At 45.6% G+C, this 23,873-nt stretch overlaps 1 protein-coding gene across 1 annotated transcript in view; it reads left to right on the plus strand.

The window, feature by feature from the left end:
• Window positions 1–23,873, plus strand: part of cdh11 (cadherin 11, type 2, OB-cadherin (osteoblast)) — a 103,500-nt gene that overhangs the window by 48,794 nt on the left and 30,833 nt on the right. The window contains exons 2-4 of the mRNA XM_080481653.1: window positions 374–430; window positions 22,493–22,853; window positions 23,556–23,695. Coding sequence (XP_080337779.1) covers window positions 22,709–22,853; window positions 23,556–23,695 — 285 coding nt within the window. The 5' untranslated portion in view covers window positions 374–430; window positions 22,493–22,708. The remainder of the gene's footprint in view (window positions 1–373; window positions 431–22,492; window positions 22,854–23,555; window positions 23,696–23,873) is intronic.

A 23,873-nucleotide genomic window follows, 5' to 3' on the forward strand; every position in this document is an offset into this window, starting at 1 on the left:
CTCAGATTTCCATCTGACAGCTTTATGTGTGTTTAGAGGTTACGGGAGGTTTGTTTGTGAAGACGCAAACGCTGGAAATTTGCATAGGAGACTATTTTGAGTGATGCTTGTTTTGTATCTCAGTCCTCACTTAGTGTTTGTTTCTTTCCTTTCTTCCCCCCACCATGTTATTTTGTTATAAATATCCCGACATCTCACCTCTCTCCGTCTCTGCTGAGTGATTACAGAAGTAAGACCATGATGTAATTAGATCATGTGCTGCGTATCTCACGGATATATGATGCCGGATGTCTTTGAACCCTCTTTTCTCTTCAAATAAATGAAGGTTCCCACACGTGATTAATGTTGATTCCTGTGTCCTCTTTCTGTGCAGATCTGTGTCGCCGGGCAAGGAGTTAAAGCTTCCCACGTCCCCAGTGATGAGCTAAAGGTGCGTGTTCATTCAGTTTATACCAGGGATGCACCGATGCCGATACCTGGCCCGATACTGCCGAGGCATCGGTGCATTCCTGGTTTTTATTCCTGCTGTTGACACACTTCCATGTCTGTGCCTTTGTCTCTCCTCAGTAATGATCGGTCCTTCACGCTTAATAGAAAATTGCTCCCTATTGTTCAGCTTGTGTTTCCCTACAGCAGCTTGGTAAAGACGACTTGTTATGAATTCCTGTATCATCGGGTTTGATGCCTGAAAACGTGGCTCACAATGCGTTTGCCCTTTGGGCGCCTGTACCCAAAGTCACCGTATCGCGCACCTCACATCTCCCATGCTAAGCAGTTTTCTATTCGCACGGGGGCGAGGAAGAAGAAGAAGAAGGAGGAGGAAAAAAAAGAAAGAAAGTTGAATAGATTAAAAGGCAGATCTAATCGATCCCGAGTGCGCTTATCGGCGGCTGGCAGGCTGACGAGCCGATTTCAGAGCGGCGCAGCGTAATCCTTCAACTGCAGGCTGCAAAGTGGAGGAAGACAAATGGGTGGAGCGGGTCAGACAACAGTCACCAGCAGACCTGTGAATATTCTGATAAAAGTCTGAAAGAGATGTTGAGGTGTTGACGACAGGCCGGTAGATTCATCTGCTTGTTGTTCAAGTGTGAGGCCTGCCTCCCCCAGGGGGCGCCGCAGAGCTTCAGGATTCAAGGCATGGCTCTGCTGGTAGGGCAGATGGTTGTTCAATCCCTCATTAAGCTCTTTCCATTGTGCCAAAGGGCTCTTGAGCAAGACAGTGAACCGCAAATTACTGTAATTTCTGGCCTAAAGACCCTTACTTTTTTTCTCCACACGCTTTGAACCCCGCGGCTTAAACAATGACGCTGGTCATTTTTGGATTTTTACCCGTTAAGGCGCTTCATGAAGTTAATAAATGGGTGATGCGTTCAGGTGCATCATGTAACTCCGACCTTTCTTTTTTTTTCTATTGAAATTTGGCGTGTTATGATGTGTTGTGAGGATGTAAGAGTGTATCAGTCAGATTTTAATCATGTTTAGCATGTAGCATAGCTGGTGTGTGAGCACCGGAACTCTTTAGCATGTAGCATGGCTGGTGTGTGAGCCCCGGAACTCTTTAGCATGTAGCATGGCTGGCGTGTGAGCACCGGAACTCTTTAGCATGTAGCATGTCGCATGGCTGGTGTGTGAGCCTCGAAACTCTTTAGCATGTAGCATGTAGCATGGCTGGTGTGTGAGCCTCGAAACTCTTTAGCATGTAGCATAGCTGGTGTGTGAGCCCCGGAACTCTTTAGCATGTAGCATCACCGTAGTGCTAGCCTTGAACCTCTTTAGCATGTAGCGTTGCTGGTGTGTGAGCCCCAGAACTCTTTAGCATGTAGCATGTAGCACAGCTTGGAGTTACGCGCTGGTACTTTAAACGACTGAGCAACGTCGTTCCAACTCTGCTGGTGATAAAGTTGCTGGTGATAAAGTTGCTGGTGATGAAGTTGCTGGTGATGTACGAAATCTTTCTCGTCCTCTTAATATTTTGTCAGTTCATATTTTACAGTCTGTCTTGGTTTAGTCCTTTTGTTATTATTGAAGATATTTTTATGAGTACAAGTTCGGGCTGGGTAAGAAATCGATTTAATCAATTTATCGAATTAGTAACTAAAAAAGTTCACGTTTTTTTTTTCCCCTCCACAATTTTTCACGTTCCATTCCACTATTCCTTTCCTTGCGGGTTTCCCTAGTTGTTGTTGCACTTTTGCTTAAACGGGAGTTAAAGTTTGAATCCGTCGAATGACGGAGCCTCGTTCACTTTTGATTTGGGAATTTTCTTTATCTGCATTTTAACTCGGAGGACAATCACGGCAATAAAGTTGCCCTTTTGACAACATGTCTGCTTTAATGTTTAAGTCATTGAGAAAACCGTGTCTTGGTGGGATTAACGGCGTCAGGCTGCAGAGCAGCAAAACACCTTCTGCTGCACCGTCGCCCGGGTCCAAACGCACCGTTTCTCACACATTTTCCCTCGGCTGTTGCAACATCGCCGCTTTTCATCACACACACAAGGCGCCGTTTCTTTCCTTCACCTTTGTGGTAGTTTTAAAAGCATTAACCACTAGTGGAATCTCATGCTTACAGAAGCAACGCTGCAGAAATTCCAAATGGCGAAAATGAAGTGAAATAATTCCCCTGAAACCCGAGTTTGAAGGTTTTTCTTTAAAAGTCAACAGCAAAAAAAACAAAAAAATCCTGTTTTTTCTGATTCGATAATGATCTTAACACGCTCAGGAAAGCACATCCGTGGGATCATAATTGCCCCTCTCAGCATCTTTGGGTGATTACTCGTGCAATGAAGAGGCTCTAAACTGAAGTGAGGATCATCAAAATGACTGCGCTGGACGTTGAAGTCACACTCAGGACTTCTTCAGACGCGTGGACGAGTTTCAAAGCAGAAACTTAAAGGAACAAGTCCAGCGGTTCTGGTTCTCTTCGGCTTCCAGCTCATTTTCCACACCTGATGGGCGGCTTGAGGAGACGGACTGCGCGATAACCTTTAAATATCGTTTACTCCGATGTTTTCTAAAACTGTGAATGCACAAAGTCTGCCTTCTACCTACCTGCCTTGTTATTGTTCACCTACTGAGCGTGTGCAGCAGCGACATTTTGGAAAAGTGGAAAACGCGCTTCCCCTCGCTTCTACGGAGTCGGGAGCATTTTCGAAAAGTTTCACCTTTGCCAGCCATTTTCAGAAAGTTGTGTTTTCACCGTCTCTGAGAACCGTTGCCGTGGCGCGTACGCGCCATATTGACGGGACGCCACGACCAAGTTGAATTTAAAAAAATAAAACCCACAACCGAGAATCCAAAGAAAACCCGATAACTGGACTGCCAGAGATCTCCGGCCCAAACTAAAACAACAAACCAAAACAACAAACTAAAACAACAACCCCCCCCCCCTGCCACCGCAGCCTGGGCATCTCAGTGTGTGCTGCTGCTGCTGCAGAAGGAGGAAGACGAGCGCCTCCGCCCTCCTCGTCTGCCTTTTATCACCTGCTCCTACCTGAGTGCTGATCTCACTCAGGTGTGCAGAGGGGGGAGGGGGGAGGAGGGACAGAACTGCCACACCTGAGAACTCATAAGAAAAACCTGGGATTTATATATTTACTTATTTATTATTCTCGGTGATGCTTTTCTTCTTGGGATCTTCAAATAATCCAAATTCCTGGAATAATCCCCCAAAATTAATTCTTCTAAATTCGATCATTTTAACAACAGGAGAAAACAGCCTTCACATATTTAGTATGAATTAGTTGTTTTTTTTTTACGTTTTTGGAATAAGTACTTGTATCAGTACTTGGTATTGACATTAGGGTGCTTCACTAATAAACTTCCCTTTGCTTGAACTGGGAGACTCACCTGTCGCATCCCGCTCCGTTTGGACCCGTTAGGAGGACACATGAGAGACAGGGACAAGACATGCAGTAGACACGCCTCTATTATACACTAATAAAAATAAAAAAATAAAAAAACACCGTTGTGTGGGTTCAGTAAGCTACTGCTTATTATCAGGCGAGTGCTGTATTTCATGGGTCATTAAAACTGGAATCCTTCAAGGCGGTAATCTTCAGACTAAGCCTCTGATTTCAATGAAGAAATACTTTGATTGAGATTTTCACAAGATGGAGATAATGCACATTTTAACCAGGCGATGAATGTTAGATTTGCTTTTTTACATTAAATCAAATCTGCGTCCCACGACCACGACTCTTCGCTTGACACTTTTTGATTATCTTCATGCACAACGGTTCCACGGCGACCCCCTAATGCAGTGTGGAGCATTGTTTCCATCGGCTATATATCGCCCCTCTAAAGGAAACCGAACAAGCTCAGTTTAATGTCACACGGGCTGCTGGAAAATTACCTCCATTAACCCGCAGAAAGAGGAAAGAAAAACAAAAAAAGAAAAAACGTCTGACATTTACAAAACCTGACGATCCAAACTGCAACGGTGAACATGAACACAACAAGCAGCGAAAGCCAAGAGCAGCAGTTCCCCGTAGACAGGAGTCACTCGTAAAGTCAGCGGAGGGGGCAACACGGGGCTGATAAGCCTCTCGGGAAACGGAGTGAGAGAGAGAGAGAGAGAGAGAGAGAGAGAGAGAGAGAGAGAGAGAGAGAGAGAGAGAGAGAGAGAGAGAGAGAGAGAGAGAGAGAGAGAGAGAGAGAGAGAGAGAGAGAGAGAGAGAGAGAGAGAGAGAGAGAGAGAGAGAGAGAGAGAGAGAGAGAGAGAGAGAGAGAGGTAAGAGTCACAGAATGCTGTTAAAATCCATTAATTATCAGGCTCATATATCTTTAACCGTGTGACACTGATGAGTGTCTGCGACGACAGATAAGGAGCGGGAATTAGGGAGGAGAAGTTTTCTTCTTCTACCCCGTTACCCCGCCGGGATTTACACCAACACACGCCGGGGGTGTTAATGCCCTCCACCGGTATCGATTACCCCGGCAGCCTGACTGATTGAGGGAGAGATATGGAAAAGCAGTCGTCAATAAAAAAATCCTCAGGAAATCGTGGAGAGAGAGCGCACACACACACGTACACACACACACACACACACACACACACACACACACACACACACACACACACACACACATACACACACACATACACACACACACACGTACACACACACACACACACACACACACACATACACACACACATACACACACACACACGTACACACACACGCACACATACACACACACACATGCACACACACACGCACACATACACACACGCACACATACACACACACATGCACACACACACGCACACATACACACACGCACACACACGCACACATACACACACACACACACATACACACACACACACACACACACACATACACACACACACTTACACACACACACCCACACACGCACACATACACACACACACGCACACATACACACACACACACACGTACACACACACACACACACACACACACACACATACACATTAACACACACACATACACACACACACACACACACACACACACACATACACACACACACACACACGCACACATACACACACCACACACACACACGTACACACACACACACATACACACACACACACACACACAACATACACACGCACACACATACACACACACACACACACACATACACACGCACACACACACACACACACACACACACATACACACACACACACACATACACACACACACACACACACACACACACACACACGCGCACACACACACACACGCACACCTAAATTATTACACTAAGTACTAGGAGTGATACTGTGGATGGGAGGAAGAGGCTCGTTACTTCTAACTGCTAAAATCCTCACCGACAGATTCAAGGTTGTTTTTCTCTTTCGGGAGAAAAACTTTCTAAACAACAAGCCGCCAAAAACAACAAAAACCAACAACCTTCGTCAAAAAAACTAAACAAAAGCAACAAAAACAAAACAACCCATTCAAAAACCATCGCAAAACAACTGCCCCCTCCTCAAAACCAACAACACACACAAAACTAACAGTTTTGTGTGTGTGTGTGTGTGTGTGTGTGTGTGGTTGGGTGAATCCACAGTGTGAGTTAAATTGAACCATTTGCTAATCAAACCTTAAATTCTCCCTCAGAAAATCACAGCTGATGCTTTTTCTACTAAACTGGAGCTCCGCAGTCATTCAAACCTTCGTTAATCTGGATTATTGGAAAGTCCTCCAGCTCGGCACCGTTTCAGCCGAAGCACGTCTGACGGCAGCAAAGTAAATCATCAAGAATCCCATTTGCCAAACAGGGTAAAGTTTGAAGCTGCGCCCTGCCCGCAGTGTTCGCTCAGGTATTGGATGACGTGTCCGTCGGAGCCGCCAGATCAATGAGATGAAATCAGGGAACGATGTTTAATCTGACACAGATTAAGGAAACTGCAGCCGGGGCAGAACGGCGTCTCGCCATGCAGAGGGGAGCAGAGCAACAGCTGCGTCCAACAGGCGTCAAACTTTTTAGATATGGAGGAGCAAAGAGGGATCCTTCAGAGGTTTTCACTGGTGTAGTGGTTTGCAGTCGCCCCTCACATTCACTGAGCCACGGTTCGATTCCCGCCGTTTCTGCATGTGTCTGGGTTCTTCTCAGCAAGTTGCTCCCAAGTGTCTCTATACTTTGGCCTTCAGTGAGGAAAACATGATACTTTACTGCTCCTGCGAATTATGGCTCTAGTAACTGAGTACTATCATGAAATGAGCAATCCAGATTACAGAGCATCTTCCTTTTCTAACATCCAGATTATAGAGCATCGTCCTCCACCAACATCCAGATTAAAGAGCATCTTCCTTTTATAACATCCAGATTATAGAGCATCTTCCTCCACCAACATCCATATCATAGAGCATCTTCCTTTTCTAACATACAGATTATAGAGCATCTCCCCTTTCTAACATACAGATTATAGAGCATCTTCCTCCTCGAACATCCAGATTAAAGAGCATCTTACTCCACTAACATCCAGATTATAGAGCATCTTCCTTTTCTAACATACAGATTATAGAGCATATTCCTCCTCGAACATCCAGATTAAAGAGCATCTTCCTTTTCTAACATCCAGATTATAGAGCGATTATAGAGCATCTTCCTTTTCTAACATCCAGATTGTAGAGCATCTTCCTTTTCTAACATCCAGATTATAGAGCATCTCCCCTTTCAAAACATACAGATTATAGAGCATCTTCCTCCTCGAACATCCAGATTAAAGAGCATCTTACTCCACTAACATCCAGATTATAGAGCATCTTCCTCCACTAACATCCAGATTATAGAGCATCTTCCTTCACCACAAAGATACTGGTATTATGACATCCTGGTTAAAAGTAAATAGTGAATCATTAGTAATTGCTAAAGATATTTTTACTAAACTTTTTTAACAGTTCTCTTTCTCCTGCTCTGGATAGAGCGGTGACTTGTTTTATCCAACATTTTCCACATTGTGAGAGAGAGAGAGAGAGAGAGAGAGAGAGAGAGAGAGAGAGAGAGAGAGAGAGAGAGAGAGAGAGAGGAAGAAGAATGAGCAGATAAATGTGTTTGCGGTGAGATTACCATGCTTCATAAACCCAGAGAGGGGAGGACGGAGGAAAGAGAGGAGTGATGGCGAGCAGTGGAGGTAAAGATCAGGAGGGCGGATGTCAGGAAGCAGAGAGAGAGAGAGAGAGAGAGAGAGAGAGAGAGAGAGAGAGAGAGAGAGAGAGAGAGAGAGAGAGAGAGAGGGAGGAAACAAATGTAAGCCCCTGAGGATTAACTCTCTCATTTCTTTTTGGGGAAGAATAGAAAAAAGAGGATTTCCACCTCCGATCCTCTCAGCCCCCCGTTTGATATCTCTCTCTCCGTCTCATATTCTAATATCTTTAGTCTCTATTCATCGCGGCGGAACAAACTCGCTGAGCTCACGAAAGCACGAACACACATGGCTAACCTCGCTGGACACAAATCCTCTGTCGCTCTCTTTTCTTCCTCTCCTCTTTCTATTTTTCTTTTTTTTTTTTCCATTCCTCGCTTGGCAACCTCTGTTGATCTCTCCATTCCTCCCTCGGCATCATCCATAACTCGGAACGTTACGTGTCGGTTCTTTCTTTGGTTCTCCATCTGGAGGCGTCCTGGCCGCCGTGGAACTGTTGCACCGGGGGGGGCAATAACCCGCCGCCGCCGCCGCCGCCGCCGCCGCCGCCGCCGCCATTCACTTTAATTATTTGGATTTACACACACACACACACACACACACACACACACACACACACACACACACACACACACACACACGCCCTTCTTTATTCTTCTGACCTTTTACTTCCAAAGAAACACCAAGCGCCTCCATGAGCGAGCCGTGTGGCGTCAGGTTGGATGTTTTACGGGATTTTTAATTGATCCATGGAACTTAGCACATTTTCCGACGAGGACAGAAAATCTATAATGAACTGAAAACAATCATAATGTATGAATCAGACACGGACAGGACCGGCGACCTCCACCGGGGGGCACCAGAGAGCAGCAGAGAGGAAATAAGTGATGCACAAAGAAAGCAGCCGTTGCTAACTTTGTATAAATAAGACGTTTTCTAAAGGATGATAATACAACATAATAAACTGCGTATAACATTTCTTTTTAATTTTTAAAGTCATAAATACATATATATATATATATATATATATATATATATATATAAATAAATAGAAATGACTCCCAAGTTCGGTGCATCCCTGATAAAAATACTTTCTAGATATTTTTCATTTGGCGTTATGCTGCGACTCATTCCCCAGCGTGACAGCTGGACTGTGAGATGTTTATGTTTTCCTCTGAGCAAATTGACGGGCAGAAATTTAAATATTGAAGAAAAGTGCAGTTTATCACAATCAAACTGCAGTTAACTACTCCAAGCAGCAGCAGCAGGAGCTGGAACAGCAGCAGCAGCAGCAGCAGCAACAGCAGTAGGAGCAGGAACAGCAGCAGCAACAGCAGCAGCAGCAGCAGCAGCAGCAGCAGCAGCAGCAGCAACAGCAGTAGGAGCAGGAACAGCAGCAGCAACAGCAGCAGCAGCAGCAGCAGCAGCAGTAGGAGCAGGAACAGCAGCAGCAGCAGCAGCAGCAGCAGCAGCAGCAGCAGCAGCAGCAGCAGCAGCAGCAGCAGCAGCAGCAGTAGGAGCAGGAACAGCAGCAGCAGCAGCAGCAGCAACAGCAGCAGGAACAGCAGCAGCAGCAGCAGCAGCAGCAGCAGCAGCAGCAGCAGTAGGAGCAGCAGCAGCAGCAGCAACAGCAGCAGCAGCAGCAGTAGCAGCAGCAGTAGCAGCAGCAGAAGCAGCAGCAACAACAGCAGCAGCAGCAGCAGTAGCAGCAGCAGTAGCAGCAGCAGAAGCAGCAGCAACAACAGCAGCAGCAGCAGCAGCAGCAACAGCAGCAGGAACAGCAGCAGCAGCAGCAGCAGCAGCAGCAGCAACAGCAGCAGGAACAGCAGCAGCAGCAGCAGCAGCAGCAGCAGCAGCAGCAGCAGTAGGAGCAGCAGCAGCAGCAGCAACAGCAGCAGGAACAGCAGCAGCAACAGCAGCAGCAGCAGCAGTAGCAGCAGCAGTAGCAGCAGCAGAAGCAGCAGCAACAACAGCAGCAGCAGCAGCAGTAGCAGCAGCAGTAGCAGCAGCAGAAGCAGCAGCAACAACAGCAGCAGCAGCAGCAGCAGCAACAGCAGCAGGAACAGCAGCAGCAGCAGCAGCAGCAGCAGCAGCAGCAGCAGTAGGAGCAGCAGCAGCAGCAGCAACAGCAGCAGGAACAGCAGCAGCAACAGCAGCAGCAGCAGCAGTAGCAGCAGCAGTAGCAGCAGCAGAAGCAGCGGCAGCAGCAGCAACAGCAGCATTAGGAGCAGCAGCAGCAGTAGTAGCAGCAGCAGTAGCAGCAGTAGCAGCAGAAGCAGCAGCAACAGCAGCAGTAGGAGCAGCAGCAGCAGTAGTAGCAGCAGCAGTAGCAGCAGTAGCAGCAGAAGCAGCAGCAACAGCAGCAGTAGCAGCAGAAGCAGCAGCAGCAGCAGCAGTAGGAGCAGCAGCAGCAGAAGCAGCAGCAACAGCAGCAGTAGCAGCAGAAGCAGCAGCAGCAGCAGCAGTAGGAGCAGCAGCAGCAGCAGCAGTAGGAGCAGCAGCAGCAGCGTATCCAGTTACTGTTCTGCTTCTCATCCCCCGTCTTCACTCCGGTTCTACGTTCTTCCTCCCGACAACGTGGCTGATGTCCAAACCTAAAATACCAATTCATGATACTTCAATTAGGTTGTTTTCATTCTGCCTCTGGTTCAGAAATCTTTTGCCTTCTTCTTCTTCTTCTTCTTCTTCTTCTTCTTCTTCTTCTTCTTCTTCTTCTTCTTCTTCTTCTTCTTCTTCTTCTTCTTCTTCTTCTTCTTCTTCTTCTTCTTCTTCTTCTTCTTCTTCTTCTTCTTCTTCTTCTTCTTCTTCTTCTTCTTCTTCTTCTTCTTCTTCTTCTTCTTCTTCTTCTTCTTCTTCTTCTTCTTCTTCTTCTTCTTCTTCTTCTTCTTCATCTTCTTCTTCTTCTTCTTCTTCTTCTTATTGGGGAAACAGACTTTCGAAACAAACAAACCTTTGACATGTTTCCTCGGTGTCCAGAGCTCTCGGATGCAGAAGGAAGAACCCGGATGTGTTAAAACGATTAGTTTTTTTAAAAAACCTCCGTGACTGAACAGACCAAAAGTCATTCAAACTGGATCTCGCAGGCGATTGGCTCACAGCGTTTAGAGACGATGGACAGATGATCAATGATTCCAGATGAATGACATTCTGCAGGGCAGCGTACAGTAACCCCACAGGCTTCAGTGCGGAGGTATAACTCCCCTCTTCATCCCCCCCATCTCTCTTTTTCCCCTCTCCCTGTGGTTTTGTCACCCCCACCCCCCACCCTTCAACCGTTCTCCATTTCTCTGTGGTCATCAGTGCCTGCTCTTCCAGCGTTTAAGAATCCAAAGTATTTTATTTTTCCTTCAGCCTCAAATCGATTCCAGACGCCACCGTTTCCTGCCCCGACTCTCTTTCTCCACTCCTTTTTTTTTTTTTTTCTCTTTCGGGTTCTGCTGACCACAACCACACACACACTCACATCCAAAGTGAGTCAGAAGCCAAAGCAACAAGTCGCAGCTTTTTCTGGCTTTTTTTTTTTTTTTTTTTTTCCTACGTCTCGTCTTTCTATTCCAGGAATCGTGTCTGTTCCTTTCTTTCTCAACTCGTCTTGGAACACCTACTTTTGGACTCTTTTTTTTTTTTTTTTTTCGTTTTTAAATCTCTTGTTTTTAAATCTCTCTTCTGTTTTTTACATTATAGGTAACATTTAGTGTCTCGACTGTCTTGTGCGCTTCACGACCCGTTTACTCTGGCGAATATTTCAACTCTCATTGCACCCTGGAGGCGCATTTACACGACGGTGCTGAAAACACAACTCGCTGAAAACGGCTCTCACAGTGCAACTTTTCGAAAGCGCCCCGACTCCATCGTCGGGTGAAAACGACACTCTCCGGGGAACGCTCTGGGCTCCGGCGCGAGTTGACGGCAGCGATGGCATCTCCCACAGCGCAAGTGCACCGTGACCAGAGTAAATAGTGCCATCTAGTGGCCTGGCATACTAACTACATTGTTTTCAGTGTTTTCTGACGTTTCCGTGGAAATGGAAATCACTTTACTTTTACGTTTTCTGAAACGAAAACGTAAAAATTATGTTCTCGTTAAAAACGGGGCCTCGTTGTGTGAACTGGCGACATTTCACCATGCGGAAGTTACTTTTCTGCGTTCGTTTGCCAGTTTTGTGCAGAAGAGAACAGCGAAGAAGTGCTTCTTACTTTTCCCGGGGGGGGGGGTCAAAGTCGGAGCTAAAAAGGCAAAAAATAGGAAGAAAATGAAATGTGTTGCCTTCTGCAGCACTGTGTGATTATCTGCGTTCATTTTTGATTATCAATTGTATTCTTAAAGTCTTCCACAGTAATTACAGTGTCATTGCGCCGCTGAATAGCGAAGCCATAATTGCTGGGATGGATCTGACGGGACTGTGACGGGGAAAAAAAAGAAAGAGAAACACACATAACCACAGACCGTAGAAATGCCAGAACGACAAAAAAAAAAAAAAAAAGAGGACAAAGATTTAATTAAATAGTCGTGGGGGGAAAATAACTGCTGCTTTCAAATTCACGTGTTCGGGGTTTCTATTAAAGTGAATTTGCTCGTAAAAGAGGCCCCTTCATTTCAAACGTCTGCACTTGTGTTTCTGCAATTACTCGTCATAATTAACCGACTCTAATGTGGACTCGGTCTCGCCGACTGTCGCCGGCAGGAGGACTAACCGTCACCGAGTTAAAGCTCGTGGAGCGGGCAGTCCCGCGCAAACCAACGGCCGATAAGCAGCGGTCAGTCGGGCTAATTGGAACTGCATTGTCTCGCCTCGGGCTTAACTGCATCTCATCATCTTCCTCGTTGTTGTGCTTCTATTCCGGTCGCTCATTTGGAGGAAAGCGGCGAGCCGATTGGTTTGGTCATTAACTTCCTTTCAGCCCCAAGGAGGGTGTTTTTTTTTTTCTTCTTCTTCTTCTCCTTCCTTCTTATGAATTTGAAAGGGCGAATCGGGAGGAGTCGGAGTGAAGCGTCGGCCTCCGTCCTCGGCTATTGTTTCCATTATGTCTCGCTGCATTGAGCTTCCACAAGTTTCGTTTTGTTTTGTTCCCGTGCGAAGTGAATCACAAGCAGGAGTTTGTTTTTGATGGTTGCACTATATGTATGGTATTCAGTATACTCATGATGCCGGGAGGGTTTTGGTGCTTCACAACCCCAAGAATTCCCCTTTATTATGAATTATTTTAATACGAAGCCTTAAAAGAAACAGAATATTGCTGGTAATCATCCATTATGTTCACGTTTTACCCCTTTTTTTTCCACTTTCCTGTACATCTTGATTGCTTCTCACTTGTCCTGTGATGGATATCGACCCGGATCCTCTGCCATCGAAGCTGATTGGAACGATGGTACATTGTGTGTACCACTTCCTGTTGAAAATTACCTTCCAAATGCAGCTTCTGTATCAATATCGGGGGAGGGGACTATACTGATTGCTTGTGATTCCCCAGAAATTACGCGGTATTTTCCATACAAATTAGCGTGACACTCAGTAAACGATGACACTAATCAAAACAAACAAAAAAACGTTTTTTTTCACACGTGAGCTGAAAATCACTTTTCATATGAAATTAAAAAGATTTTCCCGATAATAATTGAACATTGTGTAAACGAGACTTTCACACACACACGTCGGTGGCTTGCGTTAATTAGGAGCTTGTTGGCTGAACGCAGCAGATTGAAATTTGTTCACGCCGTCGCCACGTTGTTTGTCTTCTTCATCAGCGGCTTTGTTCATTCGGAGAATTTAACACAACAGCTTACGAATTTGGCGGCTGTGCCGCGGCGGCGGCGGCGGGTTAATGGTTTCACGTTGGCCTGTGTGAGTCGTGGCTGTCACGCGGATTTGTGTGAAGAGAGTGCAATCAGGGTGGCTTCACCTAACGACGAGAGGACAGAATGGCAGAAGCCTGAGACGAGGGACGTTCTCATTTTAAGGTCTCATGGTTGTGTAGTGGTTTACATCCTCGCCTCACAAGGTGAGGGTCCACGGTTTGAGTCTGAAACGTCCCTTTGAGGTTCAACGTTGACGTTGTGTTTAAAAATGTGGGGTCTTTTGGTACCCGATTAAAACCACCTGGAAAATGCCACGCAGTTACACCAGCTGCTGGTTTGGGGGCGCTGTCACCGGAATCAAACACTGACCAGAGAGGAAGTAAAGAAGAAACGCGGCCCGTGGTGGCTAGGCTAGTTAGCTCGTGGCTAATGGGTAGGAACAAACGACAGTCTTCAGACCAGATATCAATGAGCGTCTTCCTCTCTACTTCTTCCTCACTGTCTGCCCTCAAGGTGCTTTCTAACTTTTCATTTCTGCGTCTGCTTCTTCTGATTTGCGCCGTTAGCATGGTTTGATTTAATACCCAGAATGCATCAACGTCACGTTCTCGCACCCGTCCCGCTGGAAAAATCGTTTGTAAATGAACCGAGACTGACGTTTTGAAGGGAACCAGAGATCGAATGTTGGATCCCCTTCAGTCAGTTTGATTGGTCCGCCATGTTGTTTTCCCGCTCTGAGCCATGTCAGCGTCTGAATGACTTCGACTGCATCGTGAGGCATCGAGTCGGTAAAACAAGATTAAAGCATTTAAAAAAAAAAACAATCAAATCCTACTTGTTCAATTCTGTTTCTTTTTCTACTTCCTCCCACGTAGTTCCTGAGAAAGACCACCGAAAATAAACCCAAGAACAACAAAAACAATTTACTCCCTTGGATCTCATCCATCATCCCACCACAGCGCTATTGATCTGTCAAGGTTACCAGACAGACAATCACATTTAAAACCACTAATTACCCCTAAATTAGTTAGTTTCTGCACTACTGGAGGAAAAGTAAGAACCCAGCCAGAGCCCATGTACACCATGCCAGAGGATATTCCTGTAGTGAAGCAAGACCGCGAACTTCACAAAATCCATAAAAATTAAAATACACTGCATAAGACTGAGAAGAAATTGTGCGAATTAAGATGTTGGGGGGTCGGGTGTAGCGCCTCAGGTCTCGTGTGGAGATTATTATTGCTGAGATGGGAGGTGGCCTGCTGTTTGGGGCGTGGCCTGCTGTTTGGGGCGTGGCCTGCTGTTTGGGGCGTGGCCTGCAAGTTCAACAGCTTCTTATCGGAGTATGAACTCGCCTGCCGAAAAAGCTTTTTTTTCTCGGCAGCTGGCTGACGTCACAGTCGAACTTTCTTCTTGTTCTTATGGGCCTGAAGCCTCACGACCTGCTGCAGGTCCTTCCTGTCCGACACCGTGTGCGTCCGGGTCGGGAGGCCTTCGTGGCCGACCAACATGAGGGGGGATTACTTCAGCTTCCTGAGAGAAGACGGTACGCTGGGCCTTCGTCGGGTCAAAGGAATTTAAAAGCTACTTTCACTCCATCATGTCTCATTTTCTTTGTCGACGAAAAGCTGAGGTGCTTCACTGTTAACAATTTCCTAGTTTGACATCAGCCCTACTATTCTGTGCCGTTCATATACCGTACTTCTGCTTTTCTTCCCAACATCTTGGTGCTTATTAGTTACACTTCCAGGTTGTGGACATGAACTGGAACGCCGGAGGATCCAGTACGTCGCCCACTTCCATGTAAATGGATACTAATGGTGTTAAAGTGAGCTTGATTAGATAATACTGTGTGTGTGTGCGTGTGTGTGTGTGTGTGTGTTTGTGTGTGTGTGTGTGTGTGTGTGTGTGTGTGTGTGTGTGTGTGTGTGTGTGTGTGTGTGTGTGTGTGTGTGTGTGTGTGTGTGTGTGTGTGACAATTGGTAGACATGGGGTCTTGTGGGTGGTAATTAGTGCTTGAATTTCACTAATGGCTTAATAGAAGTCAGCAACCTTAACACACACACACACACACACACACACACACACACACACACACACACACACACACACACACACACACACACACACACGGAGCAAAGACCCACTTTGTAGCAACTGTGTGTGTGTGAGAGAGTTCTAGCCTCTCATTAATACCTATTTCCATGAATGCTGAGAAAGCCTTGCAGTTCTTTCTTTGTAATCACTACACACACACACACACACACACACACACACACACACACACACACTTATTAGCTCCTGTAATTGAAAGGCTATTAAGCCTCGGGTTTCGTGGTGTGAGCAAAACGCCGGGTGTCTGTTTTCGGCTTTTAACAGACCACAAAGAGCCGAGCGCCGAAACCAGACACCCAAAGTGAACTTTGATACACCGGCTCTGCATCCGTCTTTCACTTCTCCGCATCCTTCGCCATCTTCTCTCTCTTTCTCCGCTCTGTTGAAGAGAAACATTATATACCCCTCCTCATTTAGGTTGACAGCGCGTCATTTTTGTTCCAGGAAAGTTTTGTGTTTAGAAAACGATGTCTCCTTCCACGGAAATGGCAGAAACATTGCAAACGATGCAGTTGGCATGTTGGGCCACTCGTTGGTGCAGAAGAGAACAACGGGCTCTAAACAATAACAACGGGAGAACACAGGCATTCTGGTGGACAGACCACCAAGTTAGATTGTTATTCCGGTGACTGTCAAAATAAAAGTCCCAGGAGAATATGGACGGTGAGTCATGACACCACGGAGGAAACATTGTTCTGATTGTCTCTACTGAGCATGTGCAGAAGAACTAGTGACTCCGGCCGTGGCGACCAGGACCAGGAGCAGCGATTCAAAAAAGTTGCATTTTCATTAGTTTCCATTGGAAACGGAGCTTTTTCCAAAAAGTTTCACTTCGGGAGCCGTTTTCAAAAAGTTGCATTTTGAGTTGCTCTGAGTCCCGTTGTCATGACAACAGAGGTTTTCTGAGTCCACTTGAAAACGGAATGTAAATGGAGCTTTATATTGGCAGTTTTTGTCCCGTCCTTCTTTTGCAGCGTCTCAAGTGTTTGTGCAAAATGAATTTGACAGTTGGACTGAGACGTAAACACTGTGCTTATTTTCTTCCCTGCTTCGTTTTTATCTCGGCCACACATCATCTTATCAAATCCCTGCTGCAGGAACATGTCACATCAAACATCAGACATTAAAAAGAGAGAGAGAGGAGGGAGAAAAGGCCTATACAGTCCCACAGTTTTGCATCTCCCTCAGAGTACCTTGGGGATTTATTTTGGAAGGTAGGAGAGGATTGCTGAAACAGAAAATCGCATTTTAAACCTTCCGTGACTCCCTTTTTCTAACCGTGGAGATAATATACATGTCAACATCTGGGTTGAATGAAGTGCGGGGAGTCTGAAGGCATCCAGCACTCCCGGTGATGTCCCGGCTGTGTGTTTGCGATGTCCTTCAATTTTAAGCCCAAATTAGTTAAATACGACAGAAATGCTAAAAATAAATAAATAAATAAATTAAATTAAATGTAGTTCTCCTGGATGGCCGCTAGTGGGCGCTCTTGGTTGTTATTCCGAATCTAAGAAAAGCAATGGCGTCTACCACTTGTATTTAAAAAAAGTTAGTTGAAGACAATCCGCTTTGCATTATTCCAGGGTTGTCATGTCATTGTGTGAAATAGATTGAGGTTTATCGCGAGTTAAGTGCCTCACAGGTCTGTTTTACCGCCATCTTGGTTCACATCACCACAAGCCAAATGACTCCGGCTTGGCAGGAACAAACTATCCCAACAGTCCCCGGGACAAGTGTCACCTTCAGACAGAGCCCAGGGAGCAAATAACACGCTCTACATCCACTTAGCAAATTCAGACATAACGTTTAAGTGTCACGGCTCGGGGACAATTGATGTTCAGTCAGTCGCGGTCGGTCCAGAGTGGAAACAGCAGCGCGCCAAATGTGTGTCAGCATCTGATTTGTGCAAAGACGGCTGAATGACGCAGCGGTCGGAGATGGGGGGGGTCAAGATGATAACGAGCCTGTCAAAAATCCTTTTTTCTGCTGTTTGTCAAGGTCAGTAATGAGTACAGGAGGCGTGGAACTCAACAGTTCACAGGCCACAGCCAACGCAAATCGGATTTCAATCACCACACACAAGTTTCAGCATCAAGAAAGTGTCATTTCTACAATATTCATTCTCTTCCAAAACAATGTTCCTGCTCATAGAAAAGTGAGGCAAAGCCAACATTCTTTTGGAAAAAACTTGCAGTAAAAGCCTTTGTTGTCAGTGTTAGAAGTTACAAGGTCATCGCGGCAGAGTGATTTTCGCTCCCTGGATTTTTATTTAATCGCCTTTAATTTAATATCCTTGCATGTAAAGTTAAAAATCCGACCTGCCGGGTGGCAGGCATGAAGAATCGTGTCGGCACAAGGTAAAATTACTCCAGAAATCCCCACCTCTCCTCCCATCTGTCTCCCTCTCCCCTGCAAATATGTATTATTCCTTTTGTACGAGGCGTTCGCAGGAGGCACAGAGAGAGCATTGTTTGCCTAACACACACACACACACACACACACACACACACACACACACACACACACACACACACACACACACATTTACAGTCTCACACACACAGGCAGTGAAAGGGAAGGTAGAGGGGGGATATATATCACATTCATACATGAATGAATCACCTTTATTACCGCTGACCCCCGGTGAGACAAGGAGAGGGAAAGTTTGAGCAGAATGTAAAAAAAAAAAAAAAAAAGAAGAAGCAAAGTCAGGTCAAGCCTGAAATGTTCTCCCTCCGTCTCTCTGCCTCTCTTTCTCATTTTAATGGTTGTTTTTAGAGGCTCAATTTACCGAGGAACCCCAAAGAAAAACCCCATAAAAGGACTTTTTTTTTTTTTTTTTCAGGGGTCAGCAACTGTTTCTCACCACAAGAAACACTGTCCCATTGTCTTCTGGCAACAATGTCAAAAAAACATTCCTTTATTAGGAAATTGTTGCCAAGTCACATTGTTACATTATCATATTGAAGAAAAAGTCACATTGTTGTGCAAAAAATGGTTACATTGTTCTCAAGACGCTTTGTTTTGAGGAAACGTCCTAAACATTGTTACATCGTTGATAAGAAACATTGTTGCCAAGAAAATTTTTTTTTTTTTTAAAGTTCCATTATCCACAAATTTTCCAAAACATTTTTGCCAAGAATTGCTGTGACATTATAGCCAAGAAACGTTTTTGCAACGACAAACAAACTAAATACAGACGTAGAAATGAAAAAAAAAAAAAAAAGTTTGTTGCCAAGAGACATTGTTGCAACGAGAGTTACAAGAGTGTCTCCAGCAGCAGCGTTTTCAAAAAGTCGTGTTTTCAGTGGCTCCGCGTCATTTGTTTCTCCAAACACACCTCAGCTGGAGCCCTCCTCCATGGATGTTCTCAGTGTAAGCCCGGGGTGGGAACTTCTACAGAAGATTTGTGTTTGTTTCCTGAAGTTTGATGGTCCCACAACTAAGTGGATATTGATTGTGTGCGGCGACGCCGCCCGCTCCCCCCCCCACTCTGCGATCTTCCGTGGAGCCGCTAACTGCTCCGACGTCTCTGCGGGCCGACAGAAGCTGCACAGGGCGCAGAAATGTGCAGCACAGGAGCAGACGGTGATAATGACTCCCCAGGGCCAGCGAGCCTTTTGGCCAGACCACTTCCTCTGTCTGAATACATGACTCAAGGGTCACATTAGAATACTGCAGTGTGTGTGTGTGTGTGTGTGTGTGTGTGTGTGTGTGTGTGTGTGTGTGTGTGTGTGTGTGTGTGTGTGTGTGTGTGTGTGTGTGTGTGTGTGTGTGTGTGTGTGTCACTCCCCTGGGTTCGCCGAGATGCTGTGAACCCCTGAGTCAAGTGTTGGCGCAGACTGCTGTGATTCATTGGCCAACATTAGAGAGAAGCTGCACACACACACACTTCCACACCGTGTGTGTTTGAGTGTGTGTGTGTCACACGGAGGTCAGAGCAGTGGGGTTTTAAATATATATATATATATATATATAAAAAGCCAAAAGGCAGCGTGACATGCGCTGCTGGCTAACATATCCTCAGTAACTCCACGGCCGCGCCGCATGTGTGCATTAAACCGTGAGTCACGGCAGCTGTCCGGCGTTAAACCGTCTAAACATGCCTTCAGATATCCGTCTCCACTCATGTGACTGCGAGTGTGTGCACGAAGTGTGTAATCGATTCATCTGGCATTTAAATAGGGTGCCACAGCTAAAACACACACTGGTGGATTTTCCGAGTAAAGCTGAGACAAAGTCAGCATATTAAATAGTCTGGTAGGATTTTCTTCTTGAGAAAATGTTCTGATTAAAGAGTGTTTGAAATGGAATCAGCTCTTTCATCTCCCACCTCTTTTGTCTTCCTTATTGCTTCGCACCAATACAATATGGCGCCAATGATCATCAGCAAACAGTGACTCAAATTGTTCATGGCGGCGAGTTCAGGGCTGCAGTGGAAGTTTGGTTTGAGGAGGAAAATCGATGCTGGGTTTAAAAGAAACAACAACAACAACAACAACAAAAACTGCTTTTGCTTTTTCTGGCTGTGTGGATGTCAGTCCGAGTGGATGTTAAAGATGCTTCAGCTGCAATCACACCGAGGATCCGCCGAGGCTGAAACAAAGCAGAAGAGTCTGATCTCTGCAGAACGACCTGAAATACAAAATATAACAAAAAGAGTGATTCGTAAAAGAGTTCATGTCATTTCTGTGCTTTATTTTGCAAATCTCTGGTGTGTGTGTGTGTGTGTGTGTGTGTGTATTTATATATATACTATATATACCTTTATGGATTTGACATCATTTACTCTGTGATCCACTTCGTCTTATTCCCTGTATGAACTCGTCTTCGTCTGCACGTGCAAGAATTCCTTTCACTCGTGTCTCACTTAGAAAAACAAGAAAAGAATGTCAAAGGACAGAATACTTCTTTATTTTTCATTAAATTCCCCCGATAAGGTGGGAGAGTCATTTTGTGGGTTTACTGTGTTGTACTCTGACAGCGGGGGTCACTTCTTTGTCGTGGCATTCACAGGCACACCGAGTGTTTGGGAGCCGTCACTCCTGCCATCAATCCATTTGTATTATTAATGCTCTCTATGTGTTTGACTTGACGCGTATCTGACAGGCTTTTTCTTTTCTCCCCCCCCCCCCCCCCCCCCCCCCCTCTCTTTTTCTTCCTGATGAATAATAGCGGACCTGAAGTGGGGAATCAGGGCACTGGGGAAAGCAATTTATTTTGGACCTGCTTTATTTTTACTTGTTAAATAAATCTGACACTCAACTTGACACCTAAATGACAGTCTGAGAGTCTGTTAATAGATTCGGCGTAGCAGGTGTCAGCTCCCCGCACAACAAGTGCACAGCAGAGCTTCTAATTGTCTTTCGGGGTTGTTTTTGTTTTGCAGACAACTTTGAAGTTTAATTTCACCTACGAGTGACAACTTGGAATAACAGATTGGGTTTGAATTAATTTTTTTCATTGAGTTAAATGACTTGTGGGAAGGGGGGGGGGAGGGGTGGGGGGGATGGGGAATCAAATTCCTAACAGATTTTAAGATAAATAAACATTCAAAGACGTGGACCTGTAATTTAATCATATATTTTTTGTCGGTGATTTCGAGTGGAGACAACAGCACGAATTCACACACACAGGAATCAGTCGGTATATATAATTACTCAGATTAAGAGCAAGTGTGGGATTAACTGTCAACACTTGGTGGTTGGCCGGTCACGAGGTCCAGAGGAGACGATGAGCCCCGAGGGAGGAAGTTCTCTCAGTCATCCTGCTTTGACTTGTAACCCCGACACAGAAGAACTGCAATATCTGTGTGATTCTCTTAAAACAAAACCGTTTATTTTGTGGCTAAATTTCACACATTCAGACAAACGATCCTGAAGAAAAGTGTTGAGTTTGTGAAACAAATCTTTTTCAGTGTAACAGTCATGACAGCAGCAGACTCCATACAACGACCCCCAGATCCCCTGAATTCATGTGAAAAACATCCTTTGCACACACAAATTAAAATCCTAATCCACACACATTAATGTACAATGTAAAAATGTATTTTCACTTGAACCGTTGTCGTGTAAATGGAGCCTTAGACCGACTCGCTGTACCATCTTGTGGCACGAGATGGTATTGCAAGGATAATCACTGCTGGTTTTCTTAGATTTCTCATCACATAATTTTCTTTGTCTCATCCTGCTTCTTATTCTAGATTGTATTGACTTTACATGGAACAACAATCTTACTTTGTACACGTTTCATCTGGAGAGGAGAAGACTGAAGGGGATTTTTGCTTCGCGGTATTATTTGACTCTCTTGTTGCCTTTGTAGAATTTATTCCACAACATGATCATATCACCAAACTATTCATTAAAATCGCACCTCAGGCACCTTGTTGATATTCATCCGGGGTTCCTCGTTGTATTCTTTGCTCCGTGGCTCAGGACGGTTGATGGCCACGCTGCGTTTTGTCTCTTTCCAGCCGATTCCCTCATCACAGAGGCAGGCAGAGTGAGGCCAGCACAATGTTAACGACTCTTAATTACTTTCTCAAGTTTTCCCTCTCTTCTTCTTCTTTGCGTTTTGCTCTCAGCGTGTTTGAAAGAGCTTTAAATAGAGCTCCACGGTGACCTGGCGTCACATGAGCCGTCCCTCTCACTGTGAATCAGTCTGTGTCTAATTGAATTAAAGCTAATGGGCTCACGGACAGCATTGTGTAAATTAACACAATGCACTAATTACACAGACGACTGTTTAAGAAGTCAGACCTCCGACTGCACTCGTCACTTTCATCGAGATTAATTTGTTTGCAGGACCTGAATTTTGTTCAGCTGAAGCTTAATTGCACTTGTTTTGGGAGGGGGGGGGGGGGGGGGGGGGGGGTCGTTTTAATTATTGTTGTGTCACTGACTGAGGTGCTTTGTCTTGTGCTCTCTTTTAGGCTCTTCAACTGGAAGAGAAAGTCGAATAATTGGGAGGAAGGAGACGATTAAGCAAGTGGGAACCAGCGACGTGGCAAGTCGGTGATGAGTATCAGCAGCGAGAGGCAGCTGATGAACTAGCCCCCGTTCATCAACAACATTTCGTTAGAAGCATCGCAGAACGGCCTCAGTGGGAGCGGCGCTCCACTGAGAGGAACCAGAGAGTAGGACTGAAGATGACGATGACGAAGAGGCACGGCCCGGGCCCGCTCAGGGCCTTGCTGGTGCTGCTGGGACTTTCTGCGCTCTGTAGCGTCGCGTTGGGGACCCGGAAAGGAAACGATTCTTTGGATCAAAGAGGCCACAGACACAGACATGCAGGTATGAGAGAGGAGGCGAGGCTTTTCTGCCACCCAGCTTCAGACGACGCGTTTTCCTTAGTTGGCGTCCCGGACGAGTTTCGGGGGGAGGCTGCAGACCCGCTATCCGAACTCTGACTAAACGTTCCAGTGAAGATTAACCCACTGGTACCAAGAGAGAGAAGCAGGACACTTTAAAAAACTAAGTACAGGGCAGGTTTTGAGAGGCCCCGGTTTGAAAATGATGTCCGTTTCCATGGCAACGGCAGAAATGCTGAATACAATGTAGTTTTCTTTTTGGACCACTAGTGGCTGCTGTTTGTTTTTGTAATGAAACCACACACACACGCACATGCAACAGAGAACAATGAGCTCTAAACATTATCAATGGGAGAACAAGGACACTGGTGGCAGACCGCCATGTTGGATTGTTATTATGGTGACTGTCAAAATAAAACTACCAAGTCCCAGGACAACACGGACTGGGAGTCGCGACACGGCGGAGGAAACATTGCTCTTATTGTTTATCTACTGAGCATGTGCAGAACAATTAGTACCCGATAGTAGATAGTAGATAGTAGTTAGTAGTTAGCGATACCCGACGATGGTATCGCTAACTACTAAAAAATACGCATCTCAGCTTGAATTTTTACATTTTGAACCCCCAGATGTATTATTTCCACCAAAATACAACATATTTAAAGAAACACTTTGCTGTTTGCAGGTCACGTGTCGCTGCACAGACACAGACAGCGGGCGGGGAAAGAGGGGCAGGTACTGCACAGGTCCAAACGAGGCTGGGTCTGGAACCAGTTCTTCGTCATTGAGGAGTACACTGGACCTGACCCGGTTCTGGTGGGCAGGGTGAGTATGGCGCAGCCAATGAAGTCTTCTTTAATCAGCGTCTCTGCAGAAAACCCTGCTGTAATGAACAACATTAGTCACGGTTGTTGGGAGGGCATTTCGGGGTGACGACAAACGCCAACGGGATTCCAAAGAGCTTCCACCGTTTGTCAGACAAAGAGAAAGAGGTCATGTTCAC

Source organism: Lipophrys pholis, assembly GCF_963383615.2.
Source record: "Lipophrys pholis genome assembly, chromosome: 15".
Lineage (NCBI taxonomy): Eukaryota > Metazoa > Chordata > Actinopteri > Blenniiformes > Blenniidae > Lipophrys > Lipophrys pholis.